Source organism: Malurus melanocephalus, unplaced genomic scaffold, assembly GCF_030028575.1.
Source record: "Malurus melanocephalus ecotype Western Australia unplaced genomic scaffold, MMel_1.1 scaffold_229, whole genome shotgun sequence".
Classification (NCBI taxonomy): domain Eukaryota; kingdom Metazoa; phylum Chordata; class Aves; order Passeriformes; family Maluridae; genus Malurus; species Malurus melanocephalus.
The window spans coordinates 1,028,189-1,050,505 of record NW_026623461.1 but is presented as its reverse complement, the minus strand read 5'-3'; the positions used below and the strand labels follow the sequence as shown (position 1 = coordinate 1,050,505).

Genomic DNA, 22,317 nt, shown 5'->3' with positions numbered 1-22,317 from the left:
CCTTACACACCGTGTGTATTTYAAGCAGTGCCACACGTGACACGGGAACACTCGTGCTCGCTGCATGCCTGCCCGGGGACGGGGTACGCSTACAGATACGTGCCGGCGCAACATCCCCGCGGCCAACCAGGCACAGTGGCCCCGTCACTGCTTCCAGCTCCTACCAAAGGGACCGAGCTGTGGCCGCCTCAGGAAACGCCCAGAAGACAAACAGTCACGTTCGCGAGCTGCTCGCAGACCGTGTCCCCCGCACGAATGGGAACGACTGAAATAAAGTTGGGGGGAGAAGGGGGGGGTTGCAGGGTTTAACTTATTAGAAAAATCCCCACACCTCCAGGCCCCCCCGCCCAGGCGAGGGGTCCCCGCTGCTGCCAGGGACGCGGCGCACCCCGCGGTCCGAGGCGYGGGGACCTGCCGCCCGCTCCGCCCCGCTCCGCGCCCCGCGGGCCCCGCTCCGCGCTCCCGCCCGGGCACGGGGGCGCCCTCCGCGCCGCCTAATCGCATTAATCCGCAGGACAATGCCCCAAGTAATCACCCTTCCTGCTCCCTGCGCGGCCGGCGACCGGCGGCAGGAAAGGGCGAAGGGGGGGAGGGGAGGGGCAGAAAGTGTAAACTTTTATTCCGTTCGGTTAAGAAAAAGGGGTGGAATAAAATGGGGAGCACTTAGACACGGGGCTCTCGGAAGTCCGAAGCGGCGGGGAGAGAGCGCGCCTTCTTCCCTTCGAGAAGCGAGTTCCCCTCGGTTTCCCTGCAAACCTATCGCCGCCTGCGTCTGAGTAAATACGCGAGCACAAAGCAAGCCCGAGCGGCGTGAGACCGCGCACGGAGCAGCCTCCCGTGAGCACAGGCTGCGGCGAGGCCCCGGCAGCGCGGGGAGCGCAGCGGACGGGCCGGGGCCGGGGCCGCCGGGCTGGCTCGGCGGCGGCAGCGCTGCCCTTTTGAATGCCTCCCGCAGCTCAGAGTGCTGGCAGGGCGCTGGGAGCGCCAGTGAATGTAGCCCCGCAGAGCCAATGAGCTGGGACCGGATGCGATATATCCTCTGGGACAACAACTGCTCTGTTCCTCCTCAGATCCACATGACGCCATTTACTGCTGCTTTTGCAGAGAGATCACCCTGCCTCCTCCGGAAAGAAAAAGAGAGAGAGGGAGAGAGCGAGCGAGCAGAAAAACGCCGAGCCCCTACAGCTCAGATCTCAAATCTTCCTCCTCCTCCTCCTCCACCTCCTCCAAACACACAACAACAACCACCACCACAAATCCGCTGCGCTCCCAAAACACCCCCCCCCTCCCCGATTGCAAACCACAGAGCTGCCTGCAACACACACACGCTCGCAGAGGGAGCGAGAAAGCTAAGAGGGAGAGAGGGGAAAGGAGCCTGCAGCAAGCAGCTTCTCAGCAGAACGGCTACATTGCACAAGCTGCTTTTTTKGAGGAGCTCAGTGGAAGAAAGCTCTGGGATTTTATTTTAGATCCACTTTATTTTGTTTTCTTTGGCTTTTCCCTTTCCTCTCGATCAATTTGCAACAGCAACAAAAAAAAAGTGACTTGGTGTTGGCGATTCAGCCTCCTGTTCATTGAGGAAAAAAAAGGAAAGTGTGTGTGTAAGACTGAGTGAACTTTTTTTAGGAGCAAAGAAAACCCACCCCGATCCGGAGAGGTGTTTTGATTATTATTATTATTATATATACACGCACACACGTATTTATAATCGATCTGGGGAGAGGCACCTAACTTTGCTATGGACTTTTTTTTTACATGGTGATCATTCTTACTCTAATTTGCAAGTTGGACTAAAGCAGTGTTTGGAAAAGAATTTTTTTTTGCTTTAGGGCTGGATTTATTTGCAAACCGCAGGAAGAAGAAAATACAAGAGAGAGAGGGGTTTGGTGCAGCGCCGCGATCACGGTGAGAGCCTTTTCCTTCTTTGCAAAACAAGCTTTTCAGTAACCTCCTTCCCCCCCCTCCTTGGTTGCTCCAAGAAAACTCGTGGAAATGTTTGAGGCCGATCCCTTTTCCATTCGTACAGGTTCTCCCTCTCCCCCCCTTCCCTTCTCCTTCCTTTCTCAGAGAGGAGCTGGAGGTGGGATTTCGGAGCGGTTTCTCTCCGGGGAGGGCTGGGGGGAGCTCCGCTGGGGTTTGCGGGCTGCGCCGTGTTTGGTGCCCCGCCGGGGAGCCCCGGGGGTGCGGAAGGCTGCGCGGGGGGCGGAGGGCTGCGCGGGCGCCCCGGAATGCCCGCGGGGGCTGCGAGTGGGGCGGGGGGTGCGCTTGAAGGAGACACAGCTCCGGCGTGTTCTCGCTGCTGCGGGGAGCCGGGCACGGGAGGTCCTGCGCGCTCCTGCCTCCCTGGGCACGCGTGGGTTTCCGACAAGCCCCGGGGGAGGTGAAGGAAGGGCGCAGCGGGGCTGGCGAGCGTCGGGGCTGTCGTCCCCGGGTTGGGGGAGAAGGAGCAACCCGCCTTTCAGTGCGTGATTTACGCCTGTCTGTAGTGGCGTCAGGAGATCCGTTCGATTCGGAAGTGAGTGTACGTCTGGTACAAATATATATATGTGTGTGTGTGCGCTTAGATATTTCTCCTGTGATGAAATTAATTCGATCTGTAAGACGAGGGAAGTCCTTCCTCGGGATTCTTCTATGCAGGGGGCATGTGTGGGGGGGAAGGAAAAGCCATAATTATTACTTTTTTTTTTTTTTTTTTTTGGGTTTTGCTTCGTAACAACCCCCCTTCCCCCACAAAAAAAAAGAAAAAAAAAACTGCCGGTGTTTTCAGCAAGCTATTTGTGTGTCACTTTGCCCCACCCCAATGGTAAAGTCCCTTTTGCCCTAATCCATAGTCTGATCACACACTCGGCCCTTAATGGGGGTTTCAAAGCACTTTGAAAGAAGAGGAGGTGGTTGGTGTGTGTGCGGTGGGAATGGGGGTGGGGGTGCCTTGCACAGGCTCCGGTCACAGAACAGAAATTCACGGGCAGAGGASTTCTCTCCTTGAGGCTTCGCCTTCCCCCGGCCAGCGGTACACGGGTTTTTTCCACAGCACGCAAGAAGCCCCTCGCCTTTTAAACTTCCCCAAACGTGCCGAACGCGAAACCCGTCCCCCTCGCTCACCCTTTTGCCAAGCCCGGCTAGGAAAAGTTAGCAATCCTGGCACTTGAGTTCGATGAGAGTGGACTTTGGCTCTTGGAAGTGGGGAATCGTGTTATCACACACATGCACACACAGAAAGACAAATCTGCTTCTCTGCTCTTGGCGGATGCAAAGGAGAGAAGTAGTAGGTCAGCGGAGGGAAAGACGTGCCCTCCCGTAAGGATTTTCAGGCAAATTAAGGTTTGCMAATAAATGTGCTGGTTCTTCGCATCCTGTGCTGTTAGCGGATCTATCAAKGGGAGGAAAAACGGGGAGCGCCCGGCTCGGCCTGATGCCCCACTGAAAATGCCTCCTGGGTCCCTCCGGGCTGGGGCGGAGCGGGGCGGGCTGAAGGTCAGGCAATTTGCAGAATATGCGTAAAATAAGAAGAGCTTTTCCAGCGGCTGGCTTTGTGAAGTTGAATGGGTGCTTAGGGCAAGGCGAGAGGGGGTAATCTGCCTTTTGCCCAACTGTCCCGGAGGTGTTGTCTGCACCGTCTGCAGGGCGCCTGGCACTTCCCGGGAGGGGAAGCTCCTTTAGCATCTCCTGGGGGAGGGCGGGGGGGAAGAGTTAAAAGGAAACATGGGTTTGACTTTCTGATAAGGCGGCTGAGCAGCCCCCTCCCACCTCTGAGCCCAGAGGATGTCTCCTGGTTATCTCCAGGTTGTCTGCACTCTCCGGCAGGCGAGGGGCCGTCGCCTCCCACCTGCTGCGCGCCCCCCGCCCGGGATGGAGCCAGAGGCGGGGAGGGAAACGGAGACCGGAGGCTGCTTTTCCAGCTCCCACCTTGGCGTCTGAGGGGGGCTCCGCCGCCAAGCCCGGGGTCGTCTGAAGCGCCTCCAGGTCAGGGTCAGCTTTGCTTTTGCAGTGGGTTGTCATTTCTGGAGAGACAGGGGTTGATCCGGCGTATCCTCTAGGCTGGCTGGGGCTCGTGGAAACCTGGACGTGGAGGGCAGATAGGGCTGCCAGTTCCTCTCAGTGTTGGGGAAAGCATTTTGTTTTCTATTATTTTTTTATCTTCAGATAGTTTCAGATGAGAGGAATAGCCTAAGCAGACTATTGGTTGAAACTTTCGATGTGGCAGATGTTTTAATTTGAAAAAAACATGAGCAATGCTTCAAGCCAAGTTTGTGAGACTTTTTTTTTGGGGGGGGAGGGGGGGATGAGGAGGGCAAATGGACACCATGACATACATCCTGTGTTCAAACCAGGATTTGGCAGTATTTTAAATAAGTGGTCACTCTTAAAAGTTAGAGGGTTGCTTGGTTTATTTTGTATTTTTTTTTTTTTTTTTAAGAAAAACCACTTGAAGTAAGGGAGCCAGGAGTTAAAAGGTTAAATGTTTTGCATTGAGCTTAGAATGAAGACAGTGCCTTGAGATTACTATTTGTTAAACTGTTTGGCTATATTTTATTATACTGCGATACAGTATTATTGTTGGTAACTGATGTGTACAGAGTAACACTATGGTGCTCTTTCTAGGTATAATTAAGACATTGTGTGGTCCTTGTAAGAAGTTTGGTTCCTGCTTGGGTTTTAATTGTAAAATATTGTTCTGGATTTTTGTATAGGTAATTGGATTTTGGAGCCACTTTAGGATATGATAAAGGCAAAACAAATATTAACTGATTCAGAGGGCAGTACTTGAAACTTGTGCCTATTTGAGTGTGGAAGTTATTTACAAATTCTCTTCTTGTGTGTCTTTTCCTGCATTTTCATTTAAATTCTAAAGTCTGCGTTTMTACTTTGTAGTTAATGATCCTTTAAAGTAATATTCACAATCAAGTAGGCTTCTTGGATGCTGTCATTATTTGATTATATTATGCATGCCTCTGTCCCGCAAGCCACTCTTGGTAATATTTACAATTAGAAAAGTAGTCTGTGGAATTTTTTACACGTTAAAAAGAACCTCCAAACAACTGTGGTAGCATTGCTTTTGTAGTATTGAGCCTTAAAATAACAATCACTGTGGTGTGCACCAGTATGACACATACTAAAATACTGGAGAGAGATATTTTTACTTGTGCTGTTGAAGTTTTTGGTAGCACTAACTCATTTAATGTCTAACCTCAAACATTTTATTGCTATTTTGTGTTTTTCTTGGGACCATTGGTATTAAACTAAAATTTCCTATTTACATCATGTAAAGTTTAATGTGTAAAGAGACTAGCCTACCAAAATATTATCCAGTTTTAAACAAAATTGGAGAATTATATGTCTGTCATCAGCAGGTCACATTACACTTGCTGAATACTTGCAGGGTGGGGTTTTTTTAATRTAAGGTTTTCAGTAGCCTGATGTGAAGTGTCACTTCAAGTGGCTGAAATGTAATCACTTTAAAGGCCATGGTCTAACCAGAAGATGGCCTGGGAAGCCCTAGTTAGCAGGAGTAATACCTAGACTTTCTAGGGCCACAAGTCAAGCTACATGGTGCTAGGAAAGAATCCCCTTAAGGTCTCCACAGTGGTAGTCAGAACAGGCCAAAGGAAGTGTGCTCAGCTGACCGGTGCGTGTGCTTGTCCCAGATGTGACTCCTTTTTTAATGGCTGATGCATTACTCGATTGTGTGCGGTGCTGTGGGGTCCTGCAGGTTTGAAAGGCTGCTGGAGAGAGCATGAGATGTGTTGCAATAGTGAATCCTCTCTTTGTCGCTCCAGGATTTCAGATGTGTTCTAAGCCTGCCGGGGTGAGCAAGCTTCCGGGCACTGATGGAGACTCAGCACGGCAGCGGGTCGCAGCCCTTGCTACAGGCTCGGCGTGACAGTGGGAGACCGCACGGGGAGCCCGACCTGCGGGATGTCCTGATGCAGCAGGTTCACGTCTTGTCCTTGGACCAGATCAGAGCCATCCGAAACACGAATGAGTACACGGAGGGACCTACGGTGGCTCCACGGCCGGGGGTCAAGTCTGCTCCTCGGGTAACAACCCAACCCAAGAATGAAAGGCCCCATGGCGTGCCTGAGCTTCGTCATTTTAGCCGGATCCAGCACACGCAAACGCACGCGTCTCCTCGAGCTCCTCTGTCCCGATCCATCAGCACGGTCAGCACGGGTTCACGGAGCAGTACGAGAACAAGTACGAGCAGTAATTCGTCAGAACAGAGACTTCTAGGATCATCTTTGGGGCCAGTCGCTGACGGGATAGTCCGAATGCAGCCCAAGTCTGAGCTCAAGTCGGGTGAGCTGAAGCCGCTGAGCAAAGAAGACTTGGGAGCACACAGCTACAGGTGTGAGGACTGTGGGAAGTGTAAGTGTAAAGAGTGCACTTATCCGAGGACCCTCCCCTCGTGTTGGATCTGTGACAAGCAGTGTCTTTGCTCAGCCCAGAACGTGGTCGATTACGGGACATGCGTTTGCTGTGTGAAGGGCCTCTTCTATCACTGCTCTAACGATGACGAGGACAACTGTGCTGACAACCCCTGCTCCTGCAGTCAGTCCCATTGCTGCACTAGGTGGTCCGCCATGGGTGTAGTGTCCCTCTTTCTGCCTTGCTTGTGGTGTTACCTTCCAGCCAAGGGTTGCCTTAAGTTGTGCCAGGGCTGTTACGACCGGGTAAATCGGCCTGGGTGCCGCTGTAAACACTCCAACACCGTTTGCTGCAAAGTTCCCAGCGTCCCCCCCAGGAACTTTGAAAAGCCGACATAGCATCGCTAGCCTGAAATACTAAAGTAACGAGGATCATTATTTTAACGTACATATGCAACCAACTAAGCAGCTATGGTCTTGGCACTGTAGTAGAAGGGTTGGGGATGTACTTTGCTGTTTGCAGTGAAATGCTTTTCTGTGTGTGTGCCATCTTAACTGATACGCTTGTTAGAATCCAGCTAGTGGCATACAGGGAGAAAAAAAAGGGATGCAGTACATTGTGACCCACATATTGCATAAGCTAAAGCAACACAGACACTCCTAGGCAACTCTATTGCTTGTGAATAGTACTTGCAAAATTTGTAAATTAGCAAATGACTCCTTTTTTTTTTCATTGTTTTCTGCCAGAGATAATGTGCTATATTTTTGTATATACAATAATATTTTCAACTGTGAAAAGTAAGTGCTGTCGTAAGACATGGCACAGTCACAAAATATTATACTAATATGTTGTACATTCGGAAGAATGTGAATCAATCAGTATGTTTTTAGATTGTATTTTGTCTTACGGAAACCTTCTATTACAAGACTTTGATTTCCCTTTGGACTTCATGTATATTGTACAGTTACAGTAAAATTCAGCCTTTATTTTCTAATTTTTTCAACATATTGTTTAGTGTAAAGAATATTTATTTGAAGTTTTATTATTTTATAAAAAGAAATATTTATTTTAAGAGGCATCTTACAAATGTCACCCCTTTTTATGAGGACGTCATAGTTGCTGCAAATAAGGGGTGAACGATGCATATGTTCACTATAAAATAGAAAATATATTAACGTTTGAAATTAAACCGGGCTACTTGTCATTTTTTCCCCCCATTTATTGTTTTGAGTTGGGAGAATTCATACTTCTTATTGCAAACTTCACTGTGCTATAGTCACAGTGAGCCTAATAGGAAACTGAAGAGATTTTTTAAGTGTATTCTTTTGGTGGTGTTTGCTTCTTCACCTGAAAACAATGCAGGATTTTTACTTCCTTCATTTGCACAAATGCCCCTTATACTGTTCCTACAACAGAAAAGGAGAATGAACATAGGAAAATGCATTAATTCGTTCCAGACTAAGACTAATAGGCACTGAAGGCTTGACCTTTTCTATAAGTGATGAGCTTTTGTGCTTCAAATAGGAAATAAGTAACCGTCCACAAAAAACGTTAGGCTTACTGACTTTATTCAGTGAGAGASAGGAGGAAAAAAGAAAGGTAATTAATATGGTCAGTACAAAAAGCTTGTAGGATAATTTGTTAAAGGTAGAAGAATATGCCACAGGGAATGATAGATCTGAATGCAGTCCAGCCTCATGTCAAACATTTGCCTCACTTGTAAGAGAAAAAAAGTTGCTTGATTTGTCATTTGTGGCAGTTACCTTCCACTGAGGTCAAAATCCTTTCCCTGCCAAGTTTCCCACCGGAAGCCTAGAGAATGATTTACCTTTTTTTATTAACAAACTATCATTTCCTGTTCTGAGCATGTCTCTCCAAGTTTAGAGGTCTTAATGTTCAATTTTATTTATACATTTCTTAAGCTGGCATTTAAGAATAGTTGTAAGTATTTTTAAGCTGACGCTTAAAAAAGTCTCCCAGTCTTTTCTGAACTCCCTCCAAGAAAAACAAGTTATTACTAATAAATTAAGAACTCACTAAAAGTTGAAAACCAGAGCATTGAGTAAATGTTCTGTCTTTTTACCTCTTAATTTTCAGATCTGGTGTTTGGATGATTTTACATAGGTCTGTAGTACTCAAAAATCTTACACTGTATGCTTGTGCGTATTGGTTATCAATCATCAAATGAAATTAAAAAGTACTTGTTCTCTTTCTCTTTTTTTTTTTCCTTACCTCTTTGGTGAAAAATGTAAGCTGGTTTTCTTTCCTCTCTGCACCAGCTGGCTGGATACTTTGGTATACAAAGACGAACAGTATATATTTAGCTTTCTGAGTGGAATTTGCCAGGAAGAAGGTAGCTTATGTTACATGAGTAATTTGTCCATATTTAAAGCACATGAGTATACTGTAACTGAGTACTGGAGCACATATGTGAGATTATGCTTGGCTGCTGATAAACAGASATTTTTATTATTTAATTGTGGGGTCTTCTTAGCAATTTTGTTCTTAAAGAGGTTGATGACCATCATGTGTTTCCATTCACTGAATGTAACTGTCCTGGGCTAATCTTGCTGATGAAAACAAACATTAGGGATATCTTTAACCTTTAGGCCATATGTTGGACACTCCAGATCCCACAGATTTCAGTAGACAGTAAATCCAGTGTTTTCACTGCATTGATGAACTTGACCAAACTGAATGCAAACCTTGTCTTTTCAGTGATTTATGTTTCAGTCAAAGATAACTCTACAGAAAGCTGAAGGTGAAACTGTGGGGTGGTTGAGCAGTATAGCAGTTGAAGAGCATGCAACTCAAAAGTCCTACTAATTGAAGTCCARTACTAAAATTGTGGATGTATACTTTCTWTTTGCAGTACAGTAAGTTCTGTCTACATAGTTAGGTTCTAAGGGAGAAGGAAAACCATCTTCTTGTTGACAGTGACATTTGAAGCTGGTTTAAACATTGAGCAGTGGTCATCACCTACCACTTGCTTCTTAATGAGGATGAATTGTGGATTACCCCCCACCCCAGGTAAGCACATTACCAGGAACTGGGTTGCACCTATGACTCTTGGGAGCAGGGATGCAGGGCAGTGTAGCCTCTAGGGCTACTATGGCACTGGGGTCTAGGCTTCAGTCTGTGTGGATTGGTGTGTGTGYCCTCTGGACTCTTAAAAGATGGCTTGTGTATATTAGTTAACATTCTAATATTGCACTTAATTAGATAAGGTTTAGTATTCTAAATAAAACMAAAATCTTGCCTCAAGCAGATTAGATTGTTTTAATAAGAATTAAGAGGGTTTTTAAAGTGGATTGAGATAATGTTATTAAAGCATGCCTACTTTATCCTTTGAGATAGGAAAGTGGAGGTCCAAGTAAGGAAAATTTTCCATACATGGGTTTTGAGGATAACCATGAAAGTCATGCTTGATATACATCATATAGTACTTCAATTTTAGACTCCTATGAAGTCATGAGAGAGAGCAAAATCCTTATTATTGTTCCATTTGTCGTGTTGTTTTTTTAGAGTTTTGATCTGGTAACTTACAAATTCTGTAGGGTTTGTTTAAAGTACAGAGACTTGCTGGACTGACAGTTGACCCTAGTAACAATGGAAACAAATAGCAAATTTTTAAAAATTATTTTTCTGTATGATGTGAGCTACAARTAAATGCATCAATTTATAGAAATTTAGAAATTTCTCTATCAATATCCTCAACTTTTCTTAACTTTAATGGTTTGAAACTTGATTATAACTTCTTTTTTGAGATAGGGATTCATAGCATTAGAAAAGGGAAAGAAAAAAAGAAAAAGAGACTTGGATTCAAGTGGGGAATGAATAGTGCTTTAGATGAAAATAAAATGTGTTCCTAAAGGATTTGAGATCATATTCAGGTGGTTATTTACATATTCAACAGATTTACCATAGCAGTCTTCAAAAGCCAAAATTCTCCAAGTGCAGGAGTGCAATGGTTAAAGTGGTTGTGATGATTACCACAAGAGATTTTCTACACTTTTTTACAAAACTCTCAGCATTTAAATGCACAGTATTACCTCTACTACCCTTTTCATTTTTGGCAAAATACAAAATAATTAATTTTTGTGATGAGTGAAATCTTAGGGCTTTTTCTCAAGTTGCAGGAAGACAGCAGAATGCATTTCTGTTCTWCAGTGGAATATTGAAATATTTTTAGGAATTAACAGTTGGAAAAGATGGATTTGAGCAGTCTGTCTTGTCTCAGATGTTCCTAGATGGGTGCAGGTACAGCAAGTAATAATGATTTCATCTGCTGAGACTGATTTCTCAATCAGCCACTGGAGCAGAGTCCCAGAAAGAAATTGGCTGAATGTGAGAGCACGCTCAATGAATAGTGTCTGTATGGATAGTATTGAATAGATGTCTTACTGAAAATGTCAGCATTTGTCACATTGAGTCATCTTAAATAAATCAATTACAGATTGGGCTTGCAAGTAGAAAGCACACCAGACATGGGATTGCTGGTGACAGAGCACACCAAATCCTTACCAATGAAAATACTTGGGTTTTTTTTTTCTTTTTATACAATCTGATTGTAAACTGGAATTTCACAAAAATTACTGTCTCATTGAAGTTAGRACAGTTTGACTCAAAACCACGTGCATATAAAGTGTAGATACAGCTAGCACTTTTTACTTCAAAAATATCACCTGTTTCAATCTGTGGAAACTCCTATGTGTCAGCCTTAGTTTTTTTCTCTTCATATTTATTCTTTGTGGTCCCTATCCCTTTCCTTGACCTTTCCTAGCCATAGTACGTAAAAGTTTACTGCCACTTATAGGACAAAAGGTGAAAGAAGARGATGAAACATTCCTTTCTCATTAGAATTCTGTTCCTGAAAGTTTAGGACAAGGTCAAAAAACTACAACCTTGCTGCACTTACCCTGCTTTTTCAGAAATATAAAGTGTTTTTTCCATTTATGTGACATTGAATCTATTGTTTCAGAAAACATTTTATTTTCATTGTTTTGGTAYGATTTTTATTGCTCAATAAGGCTTTATGTGTCTTATTGAGTAATAAAAATTAGTAATAAAAAAGTAAAGAGTTCCCCTTGTTTTAACCCACTGGCACTGTGTTTCAGATGAAAGAGGCAGAAATCTTACTACCATAAAAGCATGAACGGCTGCTGTTCTTCTGCCACAGGGATGGTTCAGTAGAGAGTCAGTGTAGCTCCTTTTGGACAAGAGTAGCAATGATTTTGCTTGAAACATGGAGTGAGTTCAGTGTTTTCAGCCTTGGGAAAAGGCAACAGAAGTTGTGCTACAAATCTGAAGTTTATGTGTTGTGTAGGAAACTTTGGGGGTTTTGGTTTTTTTTTTTTGTTTTTTTTTTTTTTGCTCTTGCTTAACTGTGCATGCTGATGACAGAAGCTTGGGGCTGAAATGTTCAGATTGCTAGACTAAAATGTATTGGTTCCCATTTCAGTAGAAGTTACCAATAATCAGGAACTTTGACAATGTAGTCTGCTATTATGTAGGATTATTTATGGGTATTTTAATACTTAGGGGTTTAAATTACATTTTAAAATGGTCTTGCCAAGGGAGATRATCTCTTTCTAAAAGGTATGGAACTGAATAATCAGAGGAGCTCTGCTTTCCTGAAAAGCTACTGTATAATTGCCAAACCACTTGGTGCACATGAGAGACAGCAGTTGATACCATTTAGGGGTTGCAGACACAAGTTTCACTTGGAGAGGTTGAGCTAGTGCACAAGGGGTGYGCCAGGAAGAATCACCAACTTGCAGATATAGAGAGCCCCTTGAACAAAGGGGTTTTTTTAGTTTTCCTTTTTTACCCTCATTTTATTTTGATCAAGAAGTGGTGTACATGAATGAGTCATAAAGTGTTGTTGTTGCTATGCTTACTGATGACAGAATGTACTGATACTCTTATAGTGTGTCTCAAAAAACCACATCAAAATGGAAAATTTTTAAATGACCCAACTTACCACCATCACCTTCAGAAATGAARGCAAACATGAGGGCTATAACAATCCATGTTTCAAAATTAGTTGCATTGTAAGTAAATTGCAATATTGGTTATGCTTAGAACTGTTACTATACTTGGACACAGTTACACTTTAGGTCTCAATATCTACTCAGACCTTTGTCAGCTTTCACTGTAGTGCAGTTTATTAATYACCAATATACTTAAGGTGGTCTTGCTTCTTGTAAGACGCATGTAAAAGTTGGTGTATCACAAACTGTCAAAAGCACAGAGTGGACAGTTTTTCTTCCCTCTCATTTCTCTTGCATAAAGTTTTGCAAAGATGAGAAAACTTAGAATTTTTTTTATTTGCTTTGGGTCATTTTATTTATGAATTTTGTTTCATTATCGTAGACAGAGTGCTAATTTGATGGAGTGCATTTTTGTGACTCCCTCTCCACTCTCCTTCCCCTCCACACTCACTCCCCCGAAGTATGTGTCAGTATGAAATATGTAAGTAGAGCAGTTAAGGAACCAAGAATTTACTTTGTGAACTGAACCTAGGTGCAGCTGCATTAAATAGTAAAGTGAAGCAGGAACATCAATGCTTCCCTGTACCTTTCACCAGTAGGTTTAATGTCTTCTACCTYTACTGCTCTGCAGATGGAGATTATGCAGTTATTTATCATGCATGTGTTTTTATGCCTGAGTGTCTTCTCTTTTTTTGAGAAACATTGTATTTATTCTTTAAAACTAGTGAATGAGGATACCATAAAAGTTATTAAAAAAAATAAACCAAACTAACCACATGTGAAGGTAATCTTAACTGCCCGCTGCCTACTACTCCTAATACTGTTCTTGGGGAGGAAGGCTCAGACCTCTTCATCCCAAGTGGAAGAAAAAGACTGTGTAAGCTATTCTGAAATATGTGTGGTCAGGAGGAGGAAGGGGTTATGGTGTAAAAAGTGAACTTTCCATCAGAGCTGTGCCTGACCTGTTCTCTCCTGCATAGACACAGCTGCAGTACAAAGTCTGAAAGTGCCCAACAATGCTTCTGGCCACCTCTCTACTGATAAATCAGACAGTAGATGGAAATGTTCCTGGACAATGGATTGCAACTGCCCACTCTAGTGAAGCATTAAGGCTTTGCCTGGTGTGAGTTAAACATGTGCCAAGAAGTCTCCCAAGCTATTTCCTACCACATTTCAGGAACCATTCCCTAAAGTCAGCTTGCAAGCAGCTCCTTCTTTTAAAGTTAAAGGAGTTGCCCAGCATGGACACTGTCCTTTTGGGGCTGGAACATAGTGCCCAGGAACATKCTTGGACACATTTATTTGCAGTCCAGGAGGTAGATCCCCCCCACAAATCTCATCACAAGGGAAATTCACTCACAAAGACAGACATTCTCATGAGTTCAGATGACACTGTTTAATTTTTTGTTTCAAAGGAGCAAGGTAGTTGGCAATCAACTTGTTAGAATTTTGCAAAGCTAAAGTGACTGGGGCACTCATGTAGTAACCTAAAATTATGTATTGATATTTTGTATATGTCATGTTCCACTGCGGGGAACTGCAAGGAGTTCTTTTAAAAATAGGTTTGTTTGGGGGAATGGCATTCTTTTGTTTTTGCAAAATAATTTCTTAAGTATGACTACTGACACGTCATAGAAACAGACTTTTCCTATATTTTCTTTCACTAAAAAGTAAGCTTTAGTATGTCACAGCACTTGATTTTTGAGAATGAATTGAGATGGTGTTTCTTGCTTTTGGAAGTTAAACACATCTCTGAAGAAAACAGTCACAAAAAATAGTTTCCTTTCATGGTAATCATTACAACTTCATCTTTTCCCAAGATATGGAAAGTGTTCTCACTTCCTTTCAGTCCTGTGCTATCTTGGTCCCCAGGTTGTAGAGTGGGTGGCTTATGGAACCTTGCAATTGCTGAGTGATTTTGCAGACTTCCATAGAGAAAAACTGCTGTGTTAAGTATTGCACTCAAGCTTGGCCTCTGAGATGACAGATCTTATTAAAATATTTCAAGTGTGAGCAAAATGTATTTCTGCATCAATGTAATCTGAAGGATGTGGCTGGAGAGAAAAGGACTGTCACAATTCACCCCTTAAAATCTCTGCTTTGGGAAAAAAGAACCAATGTGAACCTTTCTTTTTCTTTTCTTTTTTTTTTTTTTTTTTTTTTTTTTTTAAACTAAATGAAATATTAGATGGAAAGATATCCTGTTCAGTTTATTAAATGTGTCCAAGATTTGTGCTGTTTACATTTCACATAGTTTTTGTCCAAAGACCTCACTTCAGCTGCAAGAYTGGTGGGTGAAATGCCTGGCCTCACTGGAGGCAAAGACAAAATTCTCCTTGACCTCCTTGAAACTTTGTATAGACAAGAGGTGAATTCCTGAATATGTACTGATTGAACATACACTTGAATGGGTATCCTGGGAAAATCCCAGCTGCCTAGGGGAATAAAAAAAGTTTATAATTGCATGACACACACTTTTGAATCAAGGAATAGCTATCTTAGTTTAGGATTTTTAACCTTCATTCTGATCCTACTTAACTTACTCTACCACTAAGATAATTTATTCCTATTACTGCTGCAGGATATATGTAGCTGCTTCCTTTAGGCATCAATCTTTTAGATTTTGCTGAGAGATTCTGTTTTGGGGGTTAATTCCATTAAGGGTACTGCACATTCCTGTTAGGCTTTTTGCTGACAGACTTATGCCAATAAAAGCTTGTGTGTAGACTTTGTCCCTTTATTTCAGCTTACTGTTATCAAACCATTCTTGTATACTGAAGCTGCAACAGTTTGAATTCAGTTTAGCTCAGCTTTTGCGAAAATGTCTAGGGTGAGCATTCATTTGGTTTAGCTGACAGTCTGGTTAATTGGAATAGGCTCATTCATACTAACAGTGTCTGCACAGCATTTTGTGACTGTTACTAAATCAGCTTTAAGTACTACCTGAAGTTTCATGAGTGAAAACATGCTTACAGTACAGTGAGCTGCTCTCAGACAGAAATGTCTGTGTGTATTAGCATTGCTTTCATCTGAGATGCCCATTAAGATGGGCAAAATATTGTTACAGTTACATTTCTACATTGCACATTATATCTTCTGTAGATATATATGTGTAGAGAGAGAGAGATGCACATCACAGTTACATCTTTCTTGGGGAAATGAGGAACTGAATGACCGTATTTCACTGTTACCAATATTCCTCTTTCAGAGCATCAGCTTTTGCTATAACATTCTCCTGTGGTTTTGAAATGAGACMGTGAAAGTTGCTGCTTTCTCCCGCCCCCGAGAGAATACATCTGCAGAGTGGAGTGCACCTACCCTGTTCTCTGTCTATTGAAGTCTCCCAGGCGTAGCATGTTGGTCCAGTAAATGGAACAGGTTTTTTCCACTTTGTACTTTCAGTGACAAATGAGTGATGAAAATATTGGTTATCTTATTACTAATCATACAAATATGGCAACTTTCAAAGCCTTTGTCAATTCCCAAACAGCAACTGATAGCAGCTCTCRTGCAGATGCACAGATAGGCAGAACTACTACTTTGGGAGAAGATATCATCACAGGACAAGTGATAAAGGGAAGGATGAGTGCAGAGATATGATGTGGTATAGAAACCAACCATGAGCAGCAATAGCCATGAAATAATGACTGGTGGGTTTACTTTTGGTGGCACTTTATGGAGAGCCACAGTTGTATAGATACAAGCAGATACAGAGTATTTATTTCTAAGTTTCTAAATTTAGTGACTTAAACCTGCAATTGTCCATATGTGATTTAAACATCTCATGCTGAGGGCATGAAAGATGTTGTTTTCTTCAGTGTTTTTTTTTGTTGATTTTGGTTTGATTGTCTTTTTGTTTTTTTCTTTTTTCCCTGGTGAAGACAGGATGCAGCATGAAATCAATGAAAAAAAAACCAGCCTACTCTCCTTGGTAACCATTTCTGAGATGTACAATAAGGTTTATTGGGGGAAGGAAATAATAGAGAYCAAAAAAAAGGCGAAGTTAAAATTTTGTGTTGTATTGGTATTTTCTTCCTTGGCTGAGTATGTTGTCATGGTGGAAGTGAATTTTTTCCATTATTTRTTTGGTTTAGTCTTTTTTTCCTAATGGTCCAAGTCTTCTTGAGGCCTTTTAGGGTCTGCCAGTCCTGTGGTCATAGATTACACATTTGCCTTAATGAGAAAACATGGGATATGAAATCTGAAAATATAGCCCCGTGGAAAGATGTATAAAAATGTTGCAAGACAGTGGTTACTGTCATTGAGGAGTTTGTCATTTTTATTTTTTGGGTTTTAATAATTTAACTGGGACCCAGATTCACAAGCTGTGTAAATCAACCTGGCACCAGAAATGAYAGCAATGTTCTGGCGATTTCCACAAGCAGTGTTTGACCAATAACTTACCACCAAAAAAACCCGTGTTGCACCRTAGAATAATAATATTAAGATTTTATCAGCTTTTGATTCTTTCTGCATCATTGTTGAACAATAATTTTCACTATAACTCAAGACAGTTCAGATTCCTTATTTACAATACCACAAGAGATAGCTTTTATTGCATTCAAGATGCTTGTGCAAAAGGAATGCTTTCRATTCAGTCACTTAACTTTAGGATCCTAGGATCACTTGATCCCAGACTTGTTGAGAAAAAAAAGCAGAACCCCTGCAAAAGGTAGAAAATTGATCATTTTCATTTACATGCAACAGTGTTTTAAGTTTTTAAAAAATACTTAAAACCTGCTTTGTGTGGTGAACATTTATTCTGAGCCTATTTATTATGGAGTGAATAATGTTTTTCAAGAATGATTCATCTGGGTTATTTTAGAGGCTGCCTTGAATTCTGGTCATTTCTATAGATACTGCAATTCATAGTCATTAACAAACTAGTGGTTTGATCTAACCTCAGCTACCTGTTGCTGGCTGTGAATGGAAGAATTTATTTTTAGTGTGAAACCACAATATGAATATTTTCCACTCTGAAAGTATAAAAAACCCTTTAAGTAGAAATTTTACTCCTTCACTGTGATGTGCTGTGGCTCTGATGTCAGACATACTGGGTTCTCCTTACAGAAAATCCTTTAATATGCCTTATTCTCTATTGAAGTTGACAAGAATTTCCTCCACTTAACCCCTTCGGTGCCCCCAGGCGTTCAGCTCACATCAAACAAAAGGGAGCTCCTCTACCTCCTAGGCAGGGATAGTGGGATGTTTACAAATGCAAAATAAAAAATAAGGAGACAGAAAAACCTGGGACCTTGGAAGGAGGTTTGTGGGCATGCTCACACAACTGTGATACGTGAGAGGCAGCATCTCTGGGGGCTGTGACTTTACAGCTGCACAGCCACTGCCACTGCCCAGCTGATAGGGAAACTTTCATTTTGGCGTGATGTCGTCTTTGCTTGTTTGTTTGGCTGGGCTGTTTGGGGGTAATTCTGCAGTTTCTGCAACATTCAGAAGCGGAAATGGTCTGTAATTTCAGGTGACATCAGCTCTGCTTAGTAAGAGTCAATGGCCTAATTTTGCCACAAAGCTATCTACAGCTCTTGAGCACATGAAACCTGTAGTGGAGTTATGGAAGCTTTTATTTGGTGTAATGGTGGGTGGACTACTTCACCCACCATGGACTACATTGCAGAAGAATGAGAATTTGAGACCTATGTAATGCCACTGGCCTATACACACACTTCCCAATTTTYTACATAAAACATTTGAATTACATTAGAGATTAGATGAAGAAACAACAATCAATTTCCTGGTTTCCTTTATAMTTCATTTAGTTTATAATTTTGGAAACAAGCCTAATCTAGAGCACAGTTAAAATCAAGGAGATAAAATGAAAAATAATATAAGAGAGTTTAAAAACCAGGACCAGCTCATACCCAAAGTTCAGTTCATTTTAAGGACAAGAAATGAATGGGACTTGGGACTTGACTGAGAGCCTGGTTTCTACAGAGTATGGGGCTTTCAGGTAATTGATGGGCTTTGGTTGCTGTTCATCACCAAGCTTTTGTTTTTTCAGTCAGAGGGGCTACTGGCCTTCTCTGCTTGGATCATCCTAATATTTCCACAGCTTTAAAAAGATTTAAAAATATTTTGTGGACAGCTTTGATGGAGGGACATTAGTTTCTCCTTCAAATTTCTGATGCTTCAGAAGTTCTCATTTTCTTCTATTTTTTAARAAGCCAAAAGAAAGAAGTAGTCCATGATTTAGTTCTATCGGCTCAATTCATTTATCTTAGGTAAAGAAAGCTGTTTTCTTTGGGTCTACAGTTGTAAAGGAAAAAAAMCATATTATTTTTACCAATTGCCTCTCACACATGATCATTAGCACAAGATAAAATGTTCATGTRGTCACAGCTGCTGTAATTTCAGTGCATGTGGTTTGGTCATTCATGTTACCAAGAAAATGTTTACCATCTCTACCAATACATGTTAAAAGCTACAGTCATGCTCTTAGCATTGTGATTTTAACATTTGATAAGTRGAAAATGTTTGTTTAAAAACAGGAGCAAATAAGTACAATTGCCCCAATTTTTCTCTAGAGAAGATAAGACCCAAGCTTCCGGTTAACACCTTCAAAGATGTTACTAACCACCTTGCATTTCACATCTGTGTCTTAAAAAGCAAGAGACCTTGCTTTTATAAATCCAAACATTTCTTCTCCTCCTGACCAGCTGCAAGGCATTYTTACAGATACTCACCACTTCATTGCCCAAGCAGGATCTATTTGATTTTTGGTCTGGAAGCAGGAAGGATAAGCAGAGCATTTCAGAGGACCTCCCCACCTGGTTGCAGAGAGGAAGAAGCAGCAGGAGCCCATGTCACTGGGCATCCTAAACAATGTGAMGAGTAAACATCCTTTTGGTAAGCAAAGCAGTCTTACCACAGGACTGAAAATAGTTTTGGTAACTACATTTTTTTATCTTACTTTTTAGTGTGATTGTGAAAGACCACTCATAGGTGGCCATAAAAAKCTCCTGTGTTCTTGAGACATTTTTGAGAAACAGAAATCCATACCAGGTCAGAACCATCTTGGGTTTTTCTGGAGTAGGTGTAGGGGAATTAGAGTGACTGCTTGTGTGTCATTCAGCTGCTGTCTACTACAGCCTATCAAGGCTCAGATGACTGTCCAGCATTTCCATCTGGATTCTCCTAGAAAATGTGTAGAAGTAATGAAAAACAACCAAACCCAAACCTCACAGAGTGGTCTAGATCTATGAATTTTTTTTCCAGTGTGAATGGACATAGCTGACAATGGACAAAGATTTGGTGAAAATTCTTCTGCTAAATATGTTGACAAAGTGGCCTTAGGAAAGATTTTCCCTAAAATTCTGCTTTTCAAACAGTTACGTAAATAAGACTCTGCAACTGGTATCACTCAGGAAGCGCAACAATGTGGACACAGATGTTTAGCTATACCTTATGGATGGTTCTGCAAAGTTAGCAAGTTGGCTGGGTGACAGCAAACATTCATGCCCAGGAGATCAGCACTGGAACATCCAGAAAAAGCTGTAATCGCTGATACATCAGTATTTAAGAAACAATAAAGTACCACYTCAACCCAGAAACTTCCTGCATCCAATCTAGTGTTTTAATGGCTTTTAATGACCTTTCTGTTAATTTCTAAAGCCTACTGTCTCAAACCATTCTAACATGATTGTCCACAATATCCTTGAGCAAGGAGTTCCCCTGTTGGGCTATAAATCTAGCTTTAACTGATCAAAGAATATAATATTAATTTCCCAAACACTTGCAGACTGATTTTTATAGATGCATTTCAGTACCTTTATAAGGGTTGAAGGTACACTGACTGATCTGTACTTTGATCTTTAATTCCTTGATTGCATTGCAGCACTTTACCTGTAGTACAAATCCTCAGGTGCAACACAAAGCTAATTCATCTATCTGGGTACATGTGTTTCTCTGCACCAAGCTTCACTGTTTTCTRCAGACATTTATTATGCTGATAATGTTTTTGTCAAGTCGTAGAAAAGACATACGACCAGATGGCTTCCTTGTCAAATTCCCACAAGAATTATCCAGAAAGATGCAGGGACAAAAATCATGGCTGTGTCATTGTTTAGTTGTAAGGCAAATGTATGAATAGCAGCTGAGTTATACCTTGAGAGCTTCTTCTCATGAGAAGGGAGACCTGAATATTGGGGCACAATAACTTTAGATTTTTCTATCAGTGTTTGGTGTAATGTTCAAGTCCCTCTGTATCTTCTTCAGGTTTGCATCTTTTCAATTTTATCATCTAGCACTAAGAGTGTGGTACTCTCYGAAGCTTCCTGTAGTCTCTTGCAATGTATAAGGGCTTTCACTTTTGCTATGTCAGTTATTATTATCAGGGTTACAGCAGTAACCTTCCCTCCCACCTCCCTAAATCCAGAAAGATTAGAATTACATCCTGCTCAGGGAGGGACGGAGAGAACAACCGTTAAATATTATGTCAAGCATAAACCCAAAATGTACTTAGTGGTATGAAATACAGATAAGGTTAGATGCACTGGTGGAATCTGGCTGGTTAGGTCATGTTTATAGCTCCTATGCACAGCAGAAAGGAGGATAAACCAGTTTATCTGGTCTATTGATTTTTTTGCTGCTCTGAATGCTGATACTTTGATTTTTTTTGGCTCAAATCTTTATGCTGCAAAAAGGGTGAAACTGATGCTTAGGGCCATCTCCCTGGGGGTAATATATAGATCAGGTATGCAGGTTGCTGGCAGAGGATTTTCTAAGGTAAGTCTGCAAAACATGCAGCTACAGGTCTCTGTTTAGGAAGGGTTTCAAACCCACCTCTCTCATTTCACATGTTAAATGTGGCCTAGAGGAACATCCACCCACACCAAATGGAAAAGCCAAATTTCCTTCCAGTTCCAAAAACATTATAGTCATCTGCCAAATGACATTTCTAATTCTTCCCGTAAAAAAATGGAAAGCTAAACAGAAGCATCAACCTTCCAATAAATCCATTCCAAAGTCTTCCTGATTTATTCCAGATCCTCTACATTTTGGTGAGGCTGTTAAATAATACCTGCTTTTGTTCTCCTTATGAGGCTTACCTCGGAAAGTATTTTATATAGTTGTTCCTTCAGAGACTTTTAAAAATGCTCTAGAAATCATAGAGGCAAAGTTTGACTTTTGATACACRTGTTCAGTTCCTATTGACTTCACTGGGGAATTTCAAGCCAGAATACACCACAGCATTGGAAATATTTACTTAGGCATGCTAAGGAAAATGAGTAGTTTTGAATAATTTTTAATATTTCCATCAACTACAACAGAATTTAAGCACCTTAATTTGATTTTTTTTTAAATATAAGAAAGAGACAAATCCCTAAAATATGCTTAAGAAGTCAAAGAAATTGTGAAATGAAGAAAGCCACAAAAACTTCTTGTCTGGAGGGTTTTTTTAAGGAATAGCTAATCACAACATCTCACAATAGATGTATCATCTCTAAGATGTAAATAAAGCATAAAGCTATAAGTCATTTTTTACTGTGGTGAGACTGTTGAAAAGCATCCAAATTCATGTTACCATAAAGAAAATTGGTCTWAAGATTTTTTTCTTTTATATTACAATGACATTGAAAGGGCTGTTTTCAGCTGTCACTCTTGTCCATCTTTTTATTCTGGAAGGTTTTTGCAGCCTGACTACTTGGACAAGCACAAACCCAGAGTCCTCTGGCTATGCCCTGACCTGGTCAGACAGCACCAGATCCTGTCCAAAATCAAGTAATTGTGCTCAAGTTGCTCAACCCTGCTGGTTACTTCAAAACACAAGTGCCATGTGAATGTCTCTATATGACTCTGAATGACTCTATATGTATTAGAGCTGGCTCATGTYTGGCCATTTGAAGAGCAGACAGACAAGCTTGCATCTGTCTGTACCTGTCCCTGGAGACATACCCTAAAGCTGCTAAATAGCTGATTTTTTTTTTTTTATGTCACAGTA

At 41.7% G+C, this 22,317-nt stretch overlaps 1 protein-coding gene across 3 annotated transcripts; it reads left to right on the top strand.

Moving 5' to 3' along the window:
- The first annotated feature begins 1,002 nt into the window (after positions 1–1,002).
- SPRY2 (sprouty RTK signaling antagonist 2) lies at positions 1,003–7,555 on the top strand. Of its 3 annotated transcripts, none has more exons than XM_057374570.1 (2): positions 1,003–1,905; positions 5,778–7,555. In XM_057374570.1, exon 2 carries the CDS (start codon positions 5,829–5,831, stop codon positions 6,762–6,764), a length of 936 nt encoding a protein of 311 aa, XP_057230553.1. In that variant the 5' UTR covers positions 1,003–1,905; positions 5,778–5,828; the 3' UTR covers positions 6,765–7,555. The 3 variants fall into 3 exon arrangements, with proteins under 3 accessions (XP_057230553.1, XP_057230555.1, XP_057230554.1); XM_057374572.1 differs by lacking the exon at positions 1,003–1,905 and adding an exon at positions 1,946–2,080; XM_057374571.1 differs by lacking the exon at positions 1,003–1,905 and adding an exon at positions 3,704–3,963.
- Positions 7,556–22,317: the final 14,762 nt, after the last annotated feature.

Coding starts and splice junctions, on each gene's coding strand:
- SPRY2 (XM_057374570.1), top strand. CDS start 5,829: ATGGAGACTCAGCACGGCAGCGGGTCGCAGCCCTTGCTACAGGCTCGG.